Source organism: Myxocyprinus asiaticus, chromosome 23 (genome assembly GCF_019703515.2).
Source record: "Myxocyprinus asiaticus isolate MX2 ecotype Aquarium Trade chromosome 23, UBuf_Myxa_2, whole genome shotgun sequence".
NCBI lineage: Eukaryota > Metazoa > Chordata > Actinopteri > Cypriniformes > Catostomidae > Myxocyprinus > Myxocyprinus asiaticus.
In genome coordinates, this window is record NC_059366.1 from 46,163,099 (window position 1) to 46,185,108 (window position 22,010).

At 37.7% G+C, this 22,010-nt stretch overlaps 1 protein-coding gene across 1 annotated transcript in view; it reads left to right on the forward strand.

Moving 5' to 3' along the window:
* Positions 1-5,938: 5,938 nt before the first annotated feature.
* Positions 5,939-22,010, forward strand: part of LOC127413812 (cilia- and flagella-associated protein 46) — a 118,438-nt gene continuing 102,366 nt past the window's right edge. The window contains exons 1-8 of the mRNA XM_051651226.1: positions 5,939-5,987; positions 6,525-6,640; positions 12,269-12,400; positions 15,097-15,161; positions 16,884-17,048; positions 18,726-18,849; positions 20,170-20,258; positions 21,575-21,973. Coding sequence (XP_051507186.1) covers positions 5,939-5,987; positions 6,525-6,640; positions 12,269-12,400; positions 15,097-15,161; positions 16,884-17,048; positions 18,726-18,849; positions 20,170-20,258; positions 21,575-21,973 — 1,139 coding nt within the window. The remainder of the gene's footprint in view (positions 5,988-6,524; positions 6,641-12,268; positions 12,401-15,096; positions 15,162-16,883; positions 17,049-18,725; positions 18,850-20,169; positions 20,259-21,574; positions 21,974-22,010) is intronic.

Sequence of the window (22,010 nt, forward strand, 5' to 3'; positions counted from 1 at the left end):
TTTTTTTGTAGCCTTCCCCAGATCTGTGCCTCGACACAATCCTGTCTCTGAGCTCTGCAGGCAGTTCCTTCGACCTCATGGCTTGGTTTTTGCTCTGATATGCATTTTCAGCTGTAATACCTTATATAGACAGATGTGTGCCTTCCCAAATCATGTCCAATCAATTGAATTTGCCACAGGTGGACTCCAATCAAAGTGTAGAAACATCTCAAAGATGATAAAGAGAAATGGGATGCACCTGAGCTCAATTTCAAATGTCATAGCAAAGGGTCTGAATACTTATGTCAATGTGATATTTCAGATTTTCTTTTTAATAAATAATTTGCTAAATTATCAAAAATCTGGTTTTTGCTTTGTCATTATGGGGTGTAGAGTGTAGATTGATGTGAAAAAAACTAAAATTATTTAAAGCATTTTAGCATAAGGCTGCAACATAACAAAATGTGAAAAAAATGAAGAGGTCTGAATACTTTCTGAATGCACTGTACCTTCAGTTATTGTTTTAGCTTCAGTGCAATAAAGTTTTAGGTGATTTAACTCATGGGCGGATAGCAAAGCACCTTTTTCAGCTGAAACACTCAAAGTAAAAATATCTGAACATGGTAACACTACAATAAGTTTCTATTTGTTAACATTGGCAAATTAGTAAGGTATCATGAACTAACAATGAACAGTATTTTTAAACAGCATTTCTTTATGTTGGTTAAAGTTAATTTATAAAAAAGACAATTGTTTATTATTAGCTCAACCTATTAAATGAATATTTGGGTCCAATACAATTGACAACATTTGTGGCATAGTGTTGATTAATACAAAAATTACTTTTAACTTCCCTGCTTTTTAAATAAAAAAGCAATAATCTGTGTTCCAGTGAGGCACTTACAATGGAAGTCAATGGGGTCAATCAGTAAACATTAAAATACTCACTGTTTCAAAAGTATAGACACGAGACATAAACAATATGTGTGTTAACATGATTTTACTGTGATTAAATCACTTACTAACCACATCTGTGGAAAGTTCTAGCCAATTTTACTTTGTTGCCATGACGATGTAACGCCGCAAACCCTAAAGACAGAAAAACAACAATTTAAACAACTTTACAGCTCAAATAATGCAAAAAGTTTAACACAACAATTAATGTAAGTGCTTTTAATAAATTATAAGCTTCACATTTCTGCCTTTTAAACCCTCAAAAAATTGGCCCCATTGACTTCCATTGTAAGTCTCCCACTGGAACCTTGATTTTTGCTTTTTTCATCAAATTAATTTTTGTGGTGATCAACATTGCCACAAACACTGCCGATTGAGCTCTACTTGTTTTGAACCAGGAATATTCATTTAACTAATGTTAACATGTCCAACTTCTAATGATACAAAATTATTAGTATTATATGTTGAAATTCAATCAGATCTCTCACAAAACAAGCTGCTGGATGACAATCAGTCAGGCTTCAAATGTGTACATTCCACCGAGTTTGTCACTGAGTCGCTGAGACAGGTGAAAGCTGGATCCAGATCATCCGTCCTGATTCTACTGGACCTTTCTGCAGCCTTTGACACAGTCAACCATCAGATCCTACTGTCCACCCTCTCTACTCTGGGCATCACAGAAACTGTGCTTGACTGGTTTAAGTCCTATCTCTCAGGTAGGTCCTTCAAGGTAGCCTGGAGAGGTGAGGTGTCCCGTCACATCAGCTGCTTACTGGGGTACCTCAGGGCTCAGTGCTTGGGCCACTTCTGTTCTCTATATACACAACATCACTGGGACCCATCATTCAAGCACATGGGTTCTCGTACCTTTGCTATGCTGATGACACACAGCTCTACTTGTCTTTCCAGCCCAACGACACCACGGTGACTGCTCGAATCTCGGCCTGTTTGGCATAAATCTTGGCCTGGATGAAGGAACACTACCTGCAACTTAACCCAGCCAAGACTGAGCTCCTCGTATTTCTAGCCAACCCTGCTGTTGAACACAACATCACCGTTCAGCTGGGTTCAACTACAGTAATGCCTTCCAAAATGATCAGAAATCTAGGGGTAACCATCGATAACCAACTCAATTTCACAGACCACATCTCAAAGACCATGATCATGTAGATTCTACAATATCAGGAAGATAATACCCTTCCTCTCTGAACATGCCACACAACTTCTTGTTCAGTCACTTGTCATATCTAGACTGGACTACTGTAATGCTCTCATTGCAGGCCTCCCTGCATGCACAATTAGACCCCTGCAAATGATCCAGAATGCAGCAGCATGTCTGGTCTTCAATGAACCAAAGAGAGCGCATGTTACACCACTCCTTGTCTCTCTTCACTGGCTGCCGGTTGATGCACGCATCAGATTCAAGGCTCTGATGCTGGCATACAGAACAGTCACTTGGTCTGCTCCAGCATACCTAAAATCATTTCTGCAGAGCTACGTTCCCACCAGAAGCCTGCAGTCGGCTAATGAGTGGCGCCTTGTTGTACAAACACAAAGAGGAACCAAAACACTTTCCCGGACTTTCGGTTTCATCGTACCACGTTGGTGGAATAACCTTCCCAACTCCATCCGTGAAGCAGACTCACTTTCTGTCTTTAAAAAATGGCTAAAAACACATCTTTTCCATGAGCACTTAACCATTCACCCATACAAATAAAATAAAATATATATATTCTTGTTGCACTCTAATCTGTCTTGGATACTACTATTCTGATCTTGGTAACCCAACTTTACAAAGTTAAACTTTGTAATGCAGCACTTTTTGTACTACTGTCTCCTTAAGATCAATCGCTTATGATGTATTATTCCTCTTTTGTAAGTCGCTTTGGATAAAAGCATCTGCCATATGAATAAATGTAAAATGTAAACTGAATTAATTGCTATTCTATTCCATTCTATTCCACTCTTTCTTTCTTATTTAAAGTTTAAAAGTTTACTGAAAGTTTTAAGCTTGATGCAATAAGAAAATATCAGAGCTTCCACTCAGTGTTGTCCAGTCAATATTTGATTTAGAAGCATGTTTGCAGTATGTGTGAGGTTTAAAGCACAGTTGTGCAAATGTTTTTGTTCTTGAGGAGTGAAGTGGCCTGTCAAATCACATATCACTGACTGTATTAACAAATACTGCCTGCAGTGACTTAATCCCAAAAGAACACATGAGATTGGAATGGCATACTAATTTACAAACCACCATAACAGCTAAATTCATATTGCTATTAGAAAATATAATTCAAAGATTAAAGGAATATTCCTGGTTCAATACAAGTTAAGCTCAATCGACAGCATTTGTGGCATAATGTTGATTACCATAATAATAATAATAATAATAATTTTGACTCGTCCCTGCTTTTCTTTAAAAAAGCAAAAATCAAGGTTACAGTGAGGCACTTACAATGGTAGTCAACGGAGCCAATTTTTGGAGGCAGAAATGTGACGCTTATAATTTTATAAAAACACTTATATTCATTCTTCTGTTAAAACTCATGCATTATTTGAGCTGTAAAGTTGTTTAAATCATCATAACTTTAAACAGATGCAGTTAGTAAGTGATTTTATCACACTAAAATCATGTTAATACACATATTGTGTGTGTTTTGTGGCTATACTTTTGAAACAGTGATGGATTGGCCACATTCACCCAGATTTGTGCTTCTTTTAAATTAAAAGAATGGGCAGCTGTTGTGGTAATTCATATTATGCCACAAATTCTGACATTTGAGCTTAATTTAAATTTAATCTGGAATATTCCTTTAAGAAATAATTATTTAAGAGTGAAAGGGCGTTAATTGAACCAAACAAAGATTACTGTACCTCTAAATCCTACAGTGCATTTATGGTATTTAGCAGGTGTAATATCCAATGAAACCCCAGATATAAACATTGGCCATCTATTTTACTGCAAGCACACTAAATAATGCTTTACACAAATGTTTAAAATGGCCCTTTTTAAAAAGAAGTTGCATTAAAGAAATATACTTTTGAGCACTCTATTAATATCTGTCTCACCATAGATGTCTCACTAACCCTCAAATTTATTCCACGTCATGCCGAGTCTTTGGAGCTTCTAAGGTTCGTTTAATGAGACAACCCCTATAGTATGCATCTCATTACCATTAATAAGATACCAAACATCAGGGGAAATGTATGATTAGGAAGTATGATTCAAGATTTTCTTTTTCTTTTTTGAAGGGAAGATGGACTGAGGGGAAGATATTTTGCCTCTGTTTTTTATTCATATTTGACCTTTCTGCTTGTCATCTGTTTGAGTTCATTATCATATAACATGATAACAAACACAAAGAACTTTGAAATAGATATTTATTTGAATATTATGTATACAAATAAATGAGTGAATTAATTACAGGCTGTTACATTAGTTCTGAAAGATTTCCCGTGTCAACGTTTTGAACACTTGTGACAGAATGAGCTATGTTTATTTAATATTTATTTATAAAACGATGTGTAATGTTGGGGCAGCATCAAATCCTGTTTATGCCTGTTTCAGATGGTTCTTCCTAAATATGGAGGACGAAAACTGCAAAAATAATAAATAAATACACACATTCGTGCATAAATAAATCTATAAATAATTAAATGTGAGAGGAGATATACACATAAATAAATGCACCCATCAATGCAAAAATAATTTAATATAAAACATAAACACGTGGTTTGGGGAAATGCATAATGCAAACATAGTCAAGCAGCACTTTTACAATGATCAGCCACTGGTGTTTGATTGACATCCTCTCATTAGCATATTGCGCAAAGAAAATACGGAATTACATACAGAAATAAATTCATGATAAAGAAATTTAGAAATATAGATTTAAACTCAACTTTCAATATTGCATTTCTTTTAACATTTTTGCATTTCCCCAACCATGTGTTTAGGCGGTCGCATCCCGGACGAGAAGCGCCACGCCGTGGCTAGGACACGGCACATGTATCAAACACTGGTCACGCCGATGCGGTTCACGGTACACATGGAAGCTACCAAGTTTTTTCCCTTCTTCAAGAATGAACAAGACTAGAGTAAATAATCTTTGTCCTTTGATAATGATTTGAGGGTATTTTAATGGAAAATATGCAAGTTGCGATCTGTGGTGCGGCAGAACTTTGAGCAGCATCCGGAGTAGTACCTGGGTGCCACCGACAGACGCCAAGTGGCAGCAGCATTTACATTTATGCATTTGGCAAACGCTTTTATCCAAAGCGGGGACAATCCCCCCAGAGCAACCTGGAGTTAAGTGCATTACTCAAGGACACAATGGTGGTGGCTGTGGGGATCGAGCCAGCAACCTTCTGATTACCAGTTATGTGCTTTAGCACACTACACCACCACCACTCTTGAAAGTATGCAGTGTGCATACTTTGGTAGAAAACTATTGTTTCGAATTTTAGAACGCGCCGTCTGCCAGATGCATCCGGTGTGCGACCCCCTTTTATGTTTTATATTAAATTATTTTTGCATTGACTGGTGCATTTAAAAATGTATTTATTTTATCTCCTCGCATATTCAATGTTTATATATGTATTTATGCACAAATATGTTGGGGGGGTTTAAATGATTTATTTATGTATTTATTTATTTACTATTTTTGCATATAAATATCCTTTATACCTAAAGTAGCACCTTTTGAAGTTCCCCAAGAATATCCAACTGAAGAACATTTACAGATTCTACTTTACAGCTTTAAAGCGTGTAGTTACATTTCTATTGCGTTACATTTACATTCATTTAAAATAAGCGAAGACTGTTAAATGGAATATGCTATTAGTGATACTTGACATCCAATATGTGTAACAGATAATTCGAAGTTCCCTTTTTCATCATGTTTCTTTTTGGAGCTTTGATCCTGCGCGCTTCCCGTTGAGCGTCCCGTTGCTAAGCGACGCGTCCAAACTCGCTGTAGTTGCTCAGCTGCACTCGAAATAAACAATAATGGATCTGCGTGCTCGACAATATTTATCAAAAGCTCAAGAGAAAACAGGTACCACAAACATCATCATGTGTTTACTAGTCAGTCATTCAATGCATGACATAATTTATGATCTTGTATTTTAAGTCCAATTAATTAAATGGTTGAATCTGTATGATAATGCTTCCTAATAATGTTTAATTTTAGAGAATACTATCCACCAGACTAAAACTCCAATATCATATTTGTGCAATAGCTGTTCGGTCAACAAGTAAACACAATAAAATCAGACTGGAGTGCATTAAGACAAGAGTCAACTGTACAATGAAGGCAGATTTTTACAGAAAGGTTGAACAGTGTTCTCAGGACAAGGCTATTTTCCATAAATGTCAGGGCGGGGCAAGTTGTCACGCATTTTTTAATGATGGAAATGTTCAATATATATATATAAAATCAAACTTCAAGACATTAAGGGTTGTGTTTATACAGAAAGTGACTTGCAAATATACAGTACTGTAATACATATATATATTTACCGGAGTAAAAAAGTAATGCCTGGTCATGTGTGTTCAGATCATGTGTAATATATCTCTGCTTTTGTGTGTTTAGATCCTGTGTCTCTGAGGAAGGCATATGATCTGATCAGAGTTTCAGTTCAGTCTGTGTCTGATGGCAGATCAGTTCTGTCTGAACTCTGTGTGCTGTGTGCAGAACAGTCTCTACAGGTGAGCATCATCATCACACTTTACCTGTGCTGTTTAAACACTTAATTCTCTGCCATCATTTACTCACCCTCATGTCCAAACCAGTATGACTTATTTCAACCATGCAACTCAAGGATGAGGGATGAGGGGATCGTGATTGTGACCGTCAAGCTCAAAAATCACATAAAATCACCATAAAAGTCATCCATATTATCGTACGGTATATTTATGAAGTCTTCTGAAGTCATACGATAGCGTTGTGTAAGGAACAGACCGAACTTTGAGTGTTAATTCACTGAAAGTCTTCCTCTTTGTCCATATGAATCTGGTACGCATACAAGAACGTCTTTGTTAGCGCACCTGACACCATATATTGTAAAGAGAAAAAGTCAAGTGTATCTGTCTGCATCCAGGAACACCCACTTCACGACACGCCCACTACACGTAACGCCCCCCTTTGGATCATCAAGCAATTCTGTTGGCTACAAGAACACTCTATGATTTATTTTCTCTTAACTCTTTAAACAGGGGCGTAGATTCCGGAAGGGATGGGGGTTGTAGGTAACCTCCCCCACCCCCAAAAATCAAAACAAGCAAGTACAACCCCCCCATTATTTATACCATGATCAATGGAAACACGGTAAATGCTTCATGCTGCAGCCCCCCAATGTTCAAACCAAATCTACGCCCTTGTCTTTAAATATGACAAAGAATATATTTTTAATATATGTCATATATCATATTAAACAGAAGATAAATAGCAAACTGGTAAAAAAATTTAATATTGGATGATTTAGTCTATTCCTGAAGGTGTTCGTACAACTTCTGCTTGTTCAATAATAAAAAAAGATCAAATAAACATTTATCTGTTCTGTTTTCTCCAGTTAGCTTACAAGCTAATCGTTTAGCCTATTAGCTTAGCATGCTGCTAGCTTCTTCTCCTCTTCATTTTCATCACATTTCTCCTCACTGTCGCCACCTAGTCATATAGCGGTATGATTGAATTCAAAAGAGCTCTACATTTATATTATATTTAATGGTTTTACCAACTTCGGTTTAGAGTTATGGATAGGTGTAGGGTTGCGGTGGGACTCCAGATAAATGCAGGATTTTGCTGGTTATTTGGAGGGGGTGTGCCTTGTAGTAGTCTTGCATGACTCAGACAGATCTCTCTCGAAAAAGGCAGAGGAAAAGGAATTGTGCACAAGCCTCATTGGTTCTTGTGTGTATTGTCACTGCTGCAAACTTAAATATGTGAAATTGAACGAGATTCGAGAACGGGACATTCTTCCATGACTCCCTTACAAAAGTCTGCACCTCCACACTCTGAAAACCACTGCTCTAAATGGAAATGCATGAGTTATTTTTTTCAAGAAAGTACCGTAGCGAAGGATAAGCCAGTAATATGCTGTGCTGCATGTACACACATACACACACAAATGCAGCAGAGTTTACCCTCCTGCTTCACTTCTGTTAGGGTTAGAGTTTCTCTCTCCACACACACTGATTGTGACAGCAGCATGAAAAGATATTGCTTGTGTAGATAACAGACTCCCACTATCTGCTTTACTTAAGATTCTGCACCGTTTTGCCTCCATGTCCCTTTGTGTGGATGATTGTAACAATTGCTTATCTCAATGTATGACCAAAATGTGCTGTAATTTTATAAACAGACAGAATCTAGAGTTGAATCTTACAAAACACATATGCAGGTCACATTTCACTCCAAAATCTACATTTAAGAATTAAGAAATTATATTTTGCATAAAGAAAATTAAACCCGTTCTAAAGGCGAAGTGTGCAATTTTTGTGCTGCACTAGCGTCACCAAACGGAATTGCAAAAATATTGACTGTTTTCGAGCTGGTTTGCCGAACACTCCCATTGGTCAGTAAACAGATAAGCTGCTTTTCCACCATCTGACCTAACAGTTCTGAGAACAGCACGGATGGTTACAGTAGCATACAGTAGCAAACCATTCTCGGTACAGTTAGCTAATTGTACTCAACCGTGCTAGTGGAGTGGCTTTAGTATGTGGCGACTCGCAAAACTTTTTAAATTATCAATATTTAAGCAATATCACACAAGTAAAGCAAGTAAATTAGGAAAAACTGATTACGGTCACAGAAAACATATTTGTGCATGAAACTAATTTCTTACACGATGGATCAGAATCTGCTGTTTCTTGTTCAAACCAAACGATGCATCCAAGCCTCTCAAAAACATCACTTTAGAACTAGTATCATGGCTTGGGCTGTTTCTAACAAGTTATTGGAGAAACAAGGATGGATGTGTGTGTGTGTGTGAGAGAGAGAGAGAGAGAGAGAGAGAGAGAGATGGAGTGTGTGCGATCACCTGTTGATGATGATGATGTGTGTTAGTCAGCTTTCTGAAGATAATGTAATTTTGGTGAAATGCATCCTATTTTCTCAGTGGAAAAATAGCCGTCCAAGCGGGGGTATTCCTCCCTATTTCGCGGTAGCTGGTGTACAAGAGTCATTCACTATAGAAACTGTAATGTCCTCCACCAACAGTATGTCCTCTCCAATGTAGACAATCTGGTAAGAGGTAAGCGCCTTGAGTTTGTGTTATTAATCAGTCTGTTGTGTCTCTCAGCTGTGATGAGCCTTAATGCTGAAGTTGTTCGTTTAAAGCTGTTTAAAGCTATTTCCTAGCTTTAGTAGTGTAGTAGTAATACGAGTGATCACAGAGTGTTGATGAATGAAAGCACTGACTGATGCTGACTCACTGCATGTCACCAACTGGCTCATATTACACACACAAATTGTCTTTCGCCGCCACCTGCTGGCTACAATCTGTAATGTCACAATTTTAAATGTAAAGTGACAGATAGCTCTTAACACATCTGCACTGCTCTTACAGCACGAACACAAGCGGAGTGTTACACACAGTGAAGTGTCCGAGTGATGATGGTGTGAGACCATCAGTATTCATGGAACATCTCTCGTACAATCAGATTTGAGGACTGGAACTATCTGTTGTATATATTCTCATAAACTATTTTCATATTATACTTCTATAATAGTTTTTCAATAAATATCCTTTTTAGCTATTTTGGGAGCTTTTACCTTTCTGTGTGTTCATGTCCGGTGGCATATACAAGCCCTCAGCAAATGATGGTAAACCTCTCGCCTTTTTCTCTTTACTCTCCTTTTTGCGTCATGGGCCGTGTCTTTCCTGTGTATTTGCAGAGTAAAACCATGGAATAAAGCAGTCCTAAAAACTAGAACATGTGATCATCCTCAATAGCGCACTTGCTCCAATGTTTACCTCTCACACCGTCACCAAAAGACGGATCTGTTATGTACATTCTCTTGATTTTACCTCACCACAGTGGAAAAAGAAACCATAACTGCCCCAGCTGGCCTGGATCGGCATGGAATGGTATGGTTTTCGGGCCTGATGGTGGAAAAACAGCTATAGTCCCACCACAAACCCACACCAAATGAGTGTAACAGTTCCATTCATTTTTTCCATAGAGGAATTGTTTTTGTTGTTTTTTTATTTTTTTTTTTATTTTATTTTTTTTTCACAATTTGGAATGCCCAATTCCCAATGTGCTTTTAAGTCTTCGTGGTCGTGTAGTGATTTGCCTCAATCCGGGTGGCGGAGGACGAATCCCAGTTGCCTCTGTGTCTGAGACAGTCAATCCGTGCATCTTATCATGTGGCTTGTTGAGTGCGTTTGCCACAGAGACATAGCGCATGTGGAGGCTTCACACCATCCACCGCAGAAACCACGCTCAACTCACCACGCGCCCCACCGAGAACGAACCACATTATAGTGATCACGAGAAGGTTACCCCGTGTGACTCTACCCTCCCTAGCAACCGGGCCAATTTGGTTGCTTAGGAGACCTGGCTGGAGTCACTCAGCACACCCTGGGATTCTAACTAGTGAACTAGTGAACTCCAGGGGTGGCAGCCAGCGTCTTTACCACTGAGCTACCCAGGCCCCCCGAGGAATTGATTTTTAATGATAACTTATAAACCTTTAAAGTCAGACCTACTGTGAGCTCCAAGGTTCGATGGGATATGCTTCTGTTGAAGACATCAGTCTGCATTATTTCAACTTCATTTAAAAAAAAAAAAGTTTAATAGTGGAATTCCTGAAGAACTACACTACCCATAATCCTAAAGAGAGATCCACCAATCAGAGAATTGCCGGCAACAAAGTGCGGCAAAAGGGCTCTGCAGCGACCGCCAACTCCCATGATGCATCGTGAATGACGCAATCACTTTCCCGACACTCTCAAACTACTGATATACAGTATTTGAATATCGGAATATTTTACAATAAAATCAAAGTATATTTTTTTCTTTAAATCAATAGTTTTATATTTTTCCATACTTTTTAATTCGATTACGTCATTCACAATGCTTCATGGGATTGTAGTTCATTCCCTGAGTGATTACAGACTTTAAGTACACAGTCTTGTATGTTTGTCTTTTTTCCAATTTTCCTCAAATCAAAGTTTGTAATGTCGTGATTCACCTCATAGGTGGTTGCTTTGGTTTATAGTGCACAACTCTTTTATGGAGGATTTCATGAAGTCCCTATGGGAAAAATTAATGGGAAAAACACTTCCGGAACAAGACGGCTGAAAAGTGGGCAGGCACTATTGCACTCTGTGTTTTAGCATTTGTTGGAGCATCACAACACATAAACATTGCCTCAACCAGTGGCATGAGTTTGGGGTGGGACTATCTGTTTGCAGACCAATGGAAGACAGTGGAAATCTTTTTGAAAACATTATTATTTACAGTTCGATTTGGTCCCACCATGGCACAGAATTTACACAATTCACCTTCATACAGAATCTAATTTCTTTATTTAGATTGTGGTGTGAAATGTGACCTGGAAATGTTCCTGACAGCTTTTATCAGTTTTACCTTCTAGACTTCAATTTTTTTTTATTATCCACAAAGTTTGAACAGCACACCACTTGGTCGTCATCTTGAGTGTGAATCATTTTGCATCTGCTGACATAATTCAAATGTCTCATCCCAACAGAAAAACACAATCATTTGAACTCTCAACATAACTTTAGCTGAGAACAGAAAAGCTGACAACAGAGCTGAGCAGATGAGCTTTTGCTCAATGAGATGTGAAGTCGGAAATCTTAAATGGATGGTGTGGCAGGAGCAGTATAACCCTCACACATATCCAATGATCCAGAGACGGTTATGAACACTGTGTATTCAGTCTCCTCTGAAGTACACACAAGCTGGATAATATACACTGAGAGTGTGTGAGATAAAGACAGTCTTAACCTTCTGTGCCAAAGCACATTCAGAAGTTTCAAGGGCCATTATCTGCTTCCTGATGTGGCAAAATATTCTTTGCCAACTGGGAAATACAGTATGTTTGATGCTGGCGGGTTTCATTTGTAGAAGCAGTTTCAGTTTCACAGGGACATTTTAGAGAATAACCTACTTTCCGAACATTTTCAATATGTTATGTATGTATTAAAAAAAAGCTTCCTTAGAGCTCTGTTACATAATGTAATCTGCTGCCTATCCAGGTCACCTGTATGATGCCTTTTAAGTTTTGGCACATATTTTGTGTCTCCACATGCATGCAGAATGACTTAAGTATTAATTTCCTGTTGTCATGTGGTGTGTTTTCAGTTGGGCTGTCGTGAAATCGCACAGGACTGTCTAATGATGTATTTCGAAGGGAGACCTCCAGCAAATCAGTTCCTGTGTCGTGCGTATCTATGCCAGGCGCAGCTCATCTCTCCGTACGCCATTACCACAGCGGTAAGTCAAAACAGTGTTGTGTGCTCACCATTTCATCGTAGAGGTTATGAGCAGATAGGCTCAAATAATCTTTTACTGATTTGATAAATAATCATTCTTGCTGACCAATTCAAGTGCTCAGATAAATATTTCGGGGACTCATCCATTTGCATTTTGCTTTGCACTTTAACTGGAAATGAGTGCAAGGGAGTAAAGCATGCATCTGGATGCACAAGAGAACATCGCCGCCTGCTGTCACTCAATGCCACTGATAACAGCTGCAACGAGCACTCATTATAACATAAAACATTAGGGATGCACCGAAAAAAAGGCAGAAATCTTGGCTGAACATTTTAAATGAAACCGTTACATATGTGGACAGCTGGACTGTTGTGAAGTTGTGAAATTTTATACAAATAATACCAAACTTGTATAAAGTTTTTTTAATCAAATAGTTTATTGTGTGTCCAGGAGTGTTGATTATTCATGCTGATTTTCTATAAAGCTGAATAAATAATTCTGATTCAAAGTAATGTCCAGCATCATCCAATCACTGTCAATCATGTTAAAATAAAATGATACATTATAAATTCTGAATCTATGTACTGATTATCATTGTCACATGTCTGTCAAACATGTTGAGTGATCCAAACATCATCTGCAGCCTGAAACTGAACTTTTGATCAGATTTTAGGAGTGAACGCACTTAACTGCATAGAGAGCTATAGGATGCTCCCTTGCTCCCTATTTAGTGAATGACTTAACCTCCAGTGTGCTGTCTGTCTGCACTGGTCTCAGAACAGTTTGAAATGCACCTTATTTTCATCATAACTCCATATAAAGCCTCTGAAAGACACATTTTTCAGTTTTTGCATGTATACATTTATTCTCAATGTGATAATGTACAGTAAATATAGGAATGCATTTATTAATGTTAATGAATAGAACCGTATTGTACATTGATAACAAAATAAAATATAACAAAATTTATATCAAAATGAAGTGAAATGATCCACAGATGTGTTCATGTTGAAAATGATTCAAAATGTTTTCAAAACATCAAAACATGTTTTTTTTTTTTTTACTTTTGAGGGAATAAGTTCCCATTTTCCACATACTGTATGTGGACATCATGTTTATCAGTGCGCTGACACGCAAAAAATGCAAGATTTTTTTTAAAGCGGCATATCAAACGAAACTAGAGACGCTACCCTTTACAAACAAACAGCTTTCAGTCCAGAAACTTAAAGAGGTTTCTTACCAGAGGCACTTTTGTTGATGCTGCCCCTGTAGGAGCGCTTAATGAACATCAGCTTCACGCTGTTGTGTCACGTGATGCGGTGCGCCAGAAAATGAACTCTTAAATGACTGTAGAGTCTTGTGAACAGTATTCAGTTGGTTTTAATTGATTTAAATTATGTGTTGCATATAGCAAAGCCAAAATACAACATCAACACGTGTACACGGGGTCGCACGAGGTTAAAATAGTCCACATGACTTGTATCTATACAAAAAGTGGTTTTGATGCATCCCTAATAATAACGTGAAGAATTTGTTCAATTACTCCAAACAAAGTCTGATTTAAGATAATCGTTTTCGGTTTTCGGCCCAGTGTGTCCAGAATTTTCATTTCGTTGCATCACTATTAAAAATAACAAACTCCAGCTCTAGATCGACACTTATTATGACCCACACTAACTAAATGGAAACTCCTGCTCAACAACTGGAGATGCTTCTTCTGCATCAGACCCTTCCCTGAGGAATGCTATTTCAAAAAGTGGTGGGGACAACATTGGCGAAGGCAAAACCTTGTAGGGACATTAAACACCCGTCACACCCGTAAAAGCGTGAGTAGCACAATGCACAGGTACCGCACACAGATTGCGTCAGTGTGCTAAATCAAGGTGGCAGTCCAAAACTCTATAGACAAAAGTTACGTACAAAGGTTTCTGTACCTCTTCAAGAATGAACAAAGTGGTCTAGTCTCCGCGGCTATGCGCTCAGCAAGTCACATGATAAGATGCACGGGCTGACCGTCTCAGAATCGGAGGCGACTGAGATTCGTCCTTCGCCACCCGGATTGATGCGAGTAACTGCACCACCACGAGGAATTTGAGAGTAATGGGAGTTTGGCATGCCAAATTGGGCAGAAAATGAAATATAAAAGTGCCGTCGATGACTTTGCAGGTTGGTGTATGGCAAAAAAGAAAAAACGATGCATCTGCACAAACTAAAATATTAGAAGGGGTGAAGTTTATTGTGCAATTTCTCTAGATGCTTTATTCAATCAGTCAAAGCACAAAAAGACACATTTTTACTCAAAAATTGCCGAATTCACAGCTGCACCTGGTATTATCATAACCACCCGCATTTTAGTTTAAGCAGCCGCAATCAGCGCTAAAATAACGCTCTTGATTATTTAAATTACGTCTGTGCCAACACACCTCCGTTCTCTGTAAATTAGGCTCATATATTGTACTATTGAGGGTGCCGGACTCACTCACAGTTTCTTCAGAAAACATGAAGCTCTAGTTTGTGTTGTTTTTTATGCCGATGGTGTTTAGTATGTATATCATGCTTGTTTGTCTCAGCAATATTTTTTCTCAAGGGGATCCAATGAGCCACAGGCACCTCGTCTCCTCTTCAGAGAGGAATAAATCTTTTCTTTGATCTTTCGTTTAATGTTATCCCTGTTTTTGTCTTTGTTTTATTTCCAGGAGGACTTGGATAAAGCTGTGATGTATTATCTGAAGGCCATTGAGATTGCTAAAGAGAAGCCCAGGTAGAGTTTACTATCTGTAAAGAGAAGAGTTCTGCTTTCCTCTCTCTCTATCTCTCTCTCTCTCTCTCTCTCTCTCTCTCTCTTTCTCTCTCTCACTCTCTCTCTCTCACTCTCTCTTTCTGGTTCTGATGGATCAAAAGTAATAATTAATTATAATAACCATTATTAAAATTATTATTTTTATTCATTAATGGATGTTTGGGTGAATGTCACAAAATTGTTAAAGAACCTAAATAATAAAGAATAAAGAATTCTACCTAAAATTAAAAGAAAAAAAAAAACAAAATAGGAAATTATATTTTCAGTAAATAAATCCTATTTTTATGACCACTAGGACTTTTTTGTATTGCAGAATAAGTTTCATGACTATTAAGTGCATTTTCACCCCAAAATTGTATTACTTAAATGTGTACAGAAAATGTATTTATTTATTATTATTATTATTATTATTATTATTTCTATTTCTCATTATTCGCAATAATGTTTTTCATCAGATCATTGCTCTATGATAATATTGTTTTTGTTTTTTTTATTTTGACATTTTTGTGTTTTGACAATTTACATGACAATTAAGATCATTTTAAACTTTTTTACAACTGGAAAAATTATTATTATTTTTTTTTTTATTATTTCATCCTCATTCCTCATGAAATTATTTTTTTAAATTATTGCAATACAGCAAAATTGCTGCACTTGTTTTTAATATTGAAATCAAAAGCAGTACAACAAATACTATTATGATGTATAAATACTTAACAATTTACTTAATTTATATATTTATATATTTACATTACAGTAATAAAAATGTGATTATTTGGTGTGAAAATGTGCTTAATTGTCATGAAACTCCAAATGTAAAATGTATTCATAAGAAGGTCCTACAATAGGCTTCAAGATCTTTAAATAAAATTTCATATTTTTTGATTCTGGGTTGAAATGTGACCTGGACAATTTCTTGACAGATGTTATTGTCTTTTCATGTGAAAGCTCTCTTCTGTTTTAGCTTAACAGCAATTATTATAATGGTGACTGGTAAGGCATACACCTACAGTCTCTGACATTGGAAGGAAATTGTTTGAGGCTTTAACTTGCCCATAGAGACTTTAAATATTTAAACAGAACATCAGGTCATCGATGACGCAGCCCCATAATCACCACACTGAAGAACTACATCTGCGGGAACTCCTCCTGGAGTTAACTTTGAAATATAAAGACAAGTAGATTAAGTGACTATCAAGGGACGTCCAGCGCGTAGAGCTCAGCAGGATTATGTTATCTACTGTAAACTTGTAATTGGTCAGTGATGGATGTATAATTACTGTATTACATTACTACCTCTTCAGAAGCTCTCAGGCATTGCCGAAGGGAGCATGTCTTGAATACTCTCTACTAAAACACATGCTGATCTCTGGTGGATAAATTAGAGACTCAGAAATAGAGTCTTCAAGCCTTAATTTGTTGGACTCAGCCTGCTTCAGCCCTCATGCAATAACTGCTTTATTTCTCATGGACATTGAGTTCTCCTGTGACTCTTTGAAAGGCTGTTGCTCTGAGCTCATTAAACATTCTCTGGGATTTAGAATAAGATCTAAGGTCGATGTGCAGTGCAAATTGAGATGTACAGAAAAACCAGACACAGTGATAGCTTGAATAATTAATCAGCCTATTTTTTTATTTCTTCTCTTTCTGAATCTTCCCTGCCACACTCTCTGACTCCATCAGATACCATTTCTTGGTGTTCAACGCATCGCTGTTGTACCTCCAGAGTGTCAGGATGTTCCTCAGGTCTGGTCAACGTCAGCTTCTGGTGTCTTCTCTCACAAAGGTGCTCAATGCTCTAGAGGAGGTTCAGGATGCTGATCACACATGGAGAGCTGAACTCATGCTGTAGGTGACTTCAATGTGTAAAGGGGTCATGACATGAGGAATCAAATTTGAGGTCATTGAACCATAAAAAACATCATTAAAGCTTCAGAACTGAAAACGTCCTCCTTAATAGAAAACGAGCATTTATTTAAACCAGGCTGTTGAAACATCTTGTTTGGAATTTGTTGAACTTGTGACATCACAAGAACCAAATACATCTGCATATTCCTCTCCAAGCAAGACATCAACGGCTATTTTTCATCATTGTATCCTTGGCCCCGCCCACTGGTGCTCAGACAGTCACACTCACACAGGTGAAGAGGAGAGATGGGCCTGTTCATCTACATGGGGTCATTTATCTTTACCCACAATTGCAAGTTACTAAAGAAAATATTGAATTGTTTCTTTATTGATTGCAATTTCCTATAGGGTCTTCTTAAAGGGACAGTTCACCCAAAAATGAAAATTCTCTCGTTATTTACTCACCCTCATGCCATCCCAGATGTGTGTGACTTTCTTTTATCAGCAGAACACAAATGAAGATTTTTAGTAGAATATTTCAGCTCTGTAGGTCCATACAATGCAAGTGAATGGTGACCAGAACTTTGAAGCTCCAAAAGCACATAAAGGCAGCATAAATTAATCCATAAGCAGCAGTGGTTTAATCCATGTCTTCAGAAGTGATCCAGTCAGTTTTGGGTGAGGACAGACTATAATATAACTCCTTTTTCACTGTACATCTTGCCATTGTAGCCTCTAGGAACAATCGTGATTTCGAGTTCAATTACACTTCCTAGTGCTTGACGCATGCAGAGTGTTAGATGGTACTACAGGGAAGTGTAATCGAGCTTGAAATCATGATTGCCAAAGAGACTACTGTTGAGATGTACAGTGAAAAAGGAGTTACATTTTGGTCTGTCTCACTCAAAATCAATTCAATATATATATATAATTAATTATCATAATCATTCAAACCTTCTTCTCCTCCTCCTCCTCCTTTTAAAGTATTAGGAGCCACCATTGAGAATAATGGGAATTACAAAAACATTAATGTAAAACATCTGGACATTTTATAGTAATACAGGTATTCTTAAACAGGCTTCATTTTCTCTTATGAAAAATAGGATTTATTTTGAATTTGGGGTGAAATATGACCTGGACATGTTTTCATGACATTTATCTGTTTATTAAATGCTTAAATATGGCATCACACACAACTGCACTTCATACCAAGCTTTTCTCATTAGAACAAAGTCAAGTAAGAATCAGTAATCAGGACAAGAGCACGGCCTTCAGAGGTTTGCCACTGGTCCAGTTGATGTATATGATGTAGTTCAGAGCTCAGAGGAAAATGTTCAATTATGACACGAGTTCAGGGATATTTTATCACTTTAGCAACAGACTGTCAGTCCTTTAGAAGCTAACTCTGAATCTTTATGACGTGATCAAGCTCTTTTATGGCCATTTTGAAGTGGTAACCATGTAATTCTCAATGGACCACAAAGGAAAAAGAAAATTCATTCTTAATAAAACTTATAAGACCCTTGTCATTGCCATCTGGCTCGCTGGCTTGACTCTACAGTGGAAATTCAAATAGGCAGAGGTCTGTTGTAAACTACAAGGCTGTTTGTCTTGAGTCATGGTGAATGGGGTGAAGCCTCATATTTCATGTTGTTTTCACCTTGTGTTTATATTCAGACACCTGGTTGAATGTCTGCTCGATGCCGGGCAGGTGAAGGAAGCAGCCAGTTTGTCAAAGGTCGCCTCCGATTTTATAGAGTCTCATAAACTAGAGCTTCATCCCAGGCTTTTCTCTATACAGGTAAATCTTTCTGCCTTCTCTTTTGTCTCACATGTCACTCGCTTTTATTAATACCGCTGACTGAAGCAGCTGTAACCTTCCTCACACACTCAAGCTTTTACCCGGATTATATTTCAAAAGGAAATCCAGCAGGTTTATCTTGTCTATCCACGGTGCTGAATTATCCAGATTATGTTTGTCTCATATCTCATCTGGGCTGCGTTTCCCAATAACGATGGGTTTTATCTGTTAAAAGCTTTCAATACATGCAAGGTTATGAACACTTGCACCTTTTCTATGTGAGTTTGACAAAAGTGCACGAGAATACACTTTACCTGCTATTTAAATGTCGCTGTCCGTTTGTGTAGTGCTGAAATGTCTCGCATGCCACTTGGAATTTATCTAACTAATACAATGTTTAAAGTCACAGTACATATTTAGCCTAATTATCTACATAATTAAGCATTCTTTTCTGCTTTTAGACAGTCACTTTTTACACATTCGAGATGTGTTTGCAATGTTTAGTATTCAAAATTCATCTGTAAGGCGAGCTGCACATTTATGCATCTGTCATGCATTAAAAAATATTTTAACAGTATTATTTAACATTATTTAACAGTAAATGTACATAAAGTATCTGATTTGAAATTCTCATTGTATTCTGCATCAGTTGTTAGCATCACAATAATAACTGTAGTAGGTTTAGGTGTAATTTTGCGATTGTCCTTCAGGTGACGGCATGAGTCTCTTTATGATGCAATTAAAGGGATAGATCACCCAAAAATGTAAATTCTCTCATCATTTACTCACCCTCATGCCATCCCAGATGTGTATGACTTTCTTTCTTCAGTAGAACACAATGAAGATTTTTAGAAGAATATTTCAGCTCTGTAGGTCCGTACAATGCAAGTGAATGGTGACCAGAATTTTAAATCTCCAAAAAGCACATAAAGGCAGCATAAAAGTAATCCAAACGACTCCAGTGGTTGAATTGATGTCTTCAGAAGTGATATGATAGGTGTGGGTGAGAAACAGATCAATATTTAAGTCCTTTTTTACTATAAATTCTCCTCCCTGTCCAGTAGGTGGCGATATGCACGAAGAATGCAAATTGGCATAAACAAAAGAAAAATGTGGAAGTAAAAGTGAAAGTGGAGATTTAAGGACTTAAATATTGTGTCTCACCAAGCTACTACTTGAGCTACGATGCCTTTGGAAAATGGTCCGTAATTCTAAGATGATTCGTATGATCATTTCTATGACCAACTTGTATGCATATGATGCTTTTGGGAAACGCAGCCCTGGTTGGTCCTGACTCTCACTGCTGTATTTCCTCCACAGGTTCGACACAACCTCATAGATGTTTCTGAAATGTTGAATGAAGGAAATCCCAAACTGATTGTGACCTATAAGATTCAGAAGCTTAAACAGTAAGGAGCAACTTTCCTATAGATTCATTTATGAGTTGTTTTCAAGTACACATTCACATCAAGGCACAGAAAATATCAGAGATTCGTCTTCAAGGAGATTCATACAAATTCAGGGTTCTACTGGAACATTTGGCTTTTTTATTATATTCATACACTTGAACAGAGGGCATAAAGAAGCAGCGTTTGCTCCACTTCATGCGTTCCCTGTTTAAACGATCTGATTTAGCCGCTGACAGCAGGGATCAAGTTTGTCTCAGACAGATGTGTTGTCTCCAAAAGAGCTCTCTGATCCCATGTCAGAGAATTTCAGTACTGGAGCTGGAAATAGATTAAAAAAACTGAGCTAGTCTGTCAACCCAAAGAGTGGAAGATTTCACTCTTTATTGGGATCACTTTATTGGGACATTTTCAGTGCAGCATTGCTGTAGTTCTGCTGGTGTAGTGGTCTAATGGATTCCGCAATTCCATCTATACTTTATCAAACTGTGTAACTGTAATTGCTGTATTAAATGATCAAAAGCATAAACACAAGTTAAGCAGCAACTCTCCATAGGCTAATTGATTTTTAACGATAACTTATAAACCTTTACAGATAGACCTACCATGAGCTCTGAGGTTGTTAGCCATCAGTCTGCGTTATTTTAACTTCATTTAAAAAATAATAATGTTTAATAGTAGAATTCCTGGTGAAGAACTACACTACCCATAATCCTAAAGAGAGATCCACCAATCAGAGACTCACGGTCAACAAAGTGCGCCAAAGGAGCTTTGCAGCGACCGTCCACTCCCATGATTGACTGTGAATGACGCAGTCGAGTCACTTTTCAACACTCTAAAAACATATTATATATTTGTAAATATCTGAATATTTTGCATTTAAATTTAAATATGTTGTTTCTATACTTAAAAGCAACAATTTAAAATCATTCGTTTTACACTGTATGTTTCCATCGTTCAATTACGTCATTGGCAATGCTTCATGGGATTGTAGTTCATTCCCTCGTTAAAGACGTTAAGTACACAGTCTTGTATCTTTGTCTTGTTATCCTACTTTCAAACACTTTTTTGCTTCAAATCAAAGTTTGCAATGTTGTGATTCACCTCGGAGATGGTTGGTTTGATTCATGCCGCAGAACTCTTTAATTAGGGATTTTATGAAATCCCTATGGGAAAAATTAATGGGAAAAATGCTTCTGGAACAAAGACCGCTATAAAAATTGGCGGGGGATGTTACACTCTAATGGTGCTTTTTAGCTTGTATGAGAATTACGTCATTGATACTGTACTGAATGTTTGTGTCTGTGTGTTCTCTACAGTATGGTTGAGGTTAATAAAAGAAGAGATGATTTGGCCACACTAAAGGAGATTTTTCTGCTGCTGACCCAGTCATCAGAACCCCAAGAACCCAACACCCAAAGCTCCGGTTCCCCGTCCAACATTGACAACTCTACTCCTCAACCCGAAGCGAAAAGCCGAAGCTCTAGTGGTCCCCCTAATATCCCTGGCTCTAGCCTCACACTTGATATTGAGAGCTCTAATTCTCCTCAAAACACCCAGAACTTCAGTTCTTCACCCAGTACCCCTGACTCTGGCCCTCCGCCTGATATTAACAGCTCAAATGATCCGCAAAACACCCAGAGCTCCAGTCCTCCACCCAACACTGACAGTTCTAGTCCTGTTCTGGATCACAGCTCTTCCATGCCTCTGAGTGACAGGTGTGTCCAACATCAGTTCACACCTATCTGATAATGA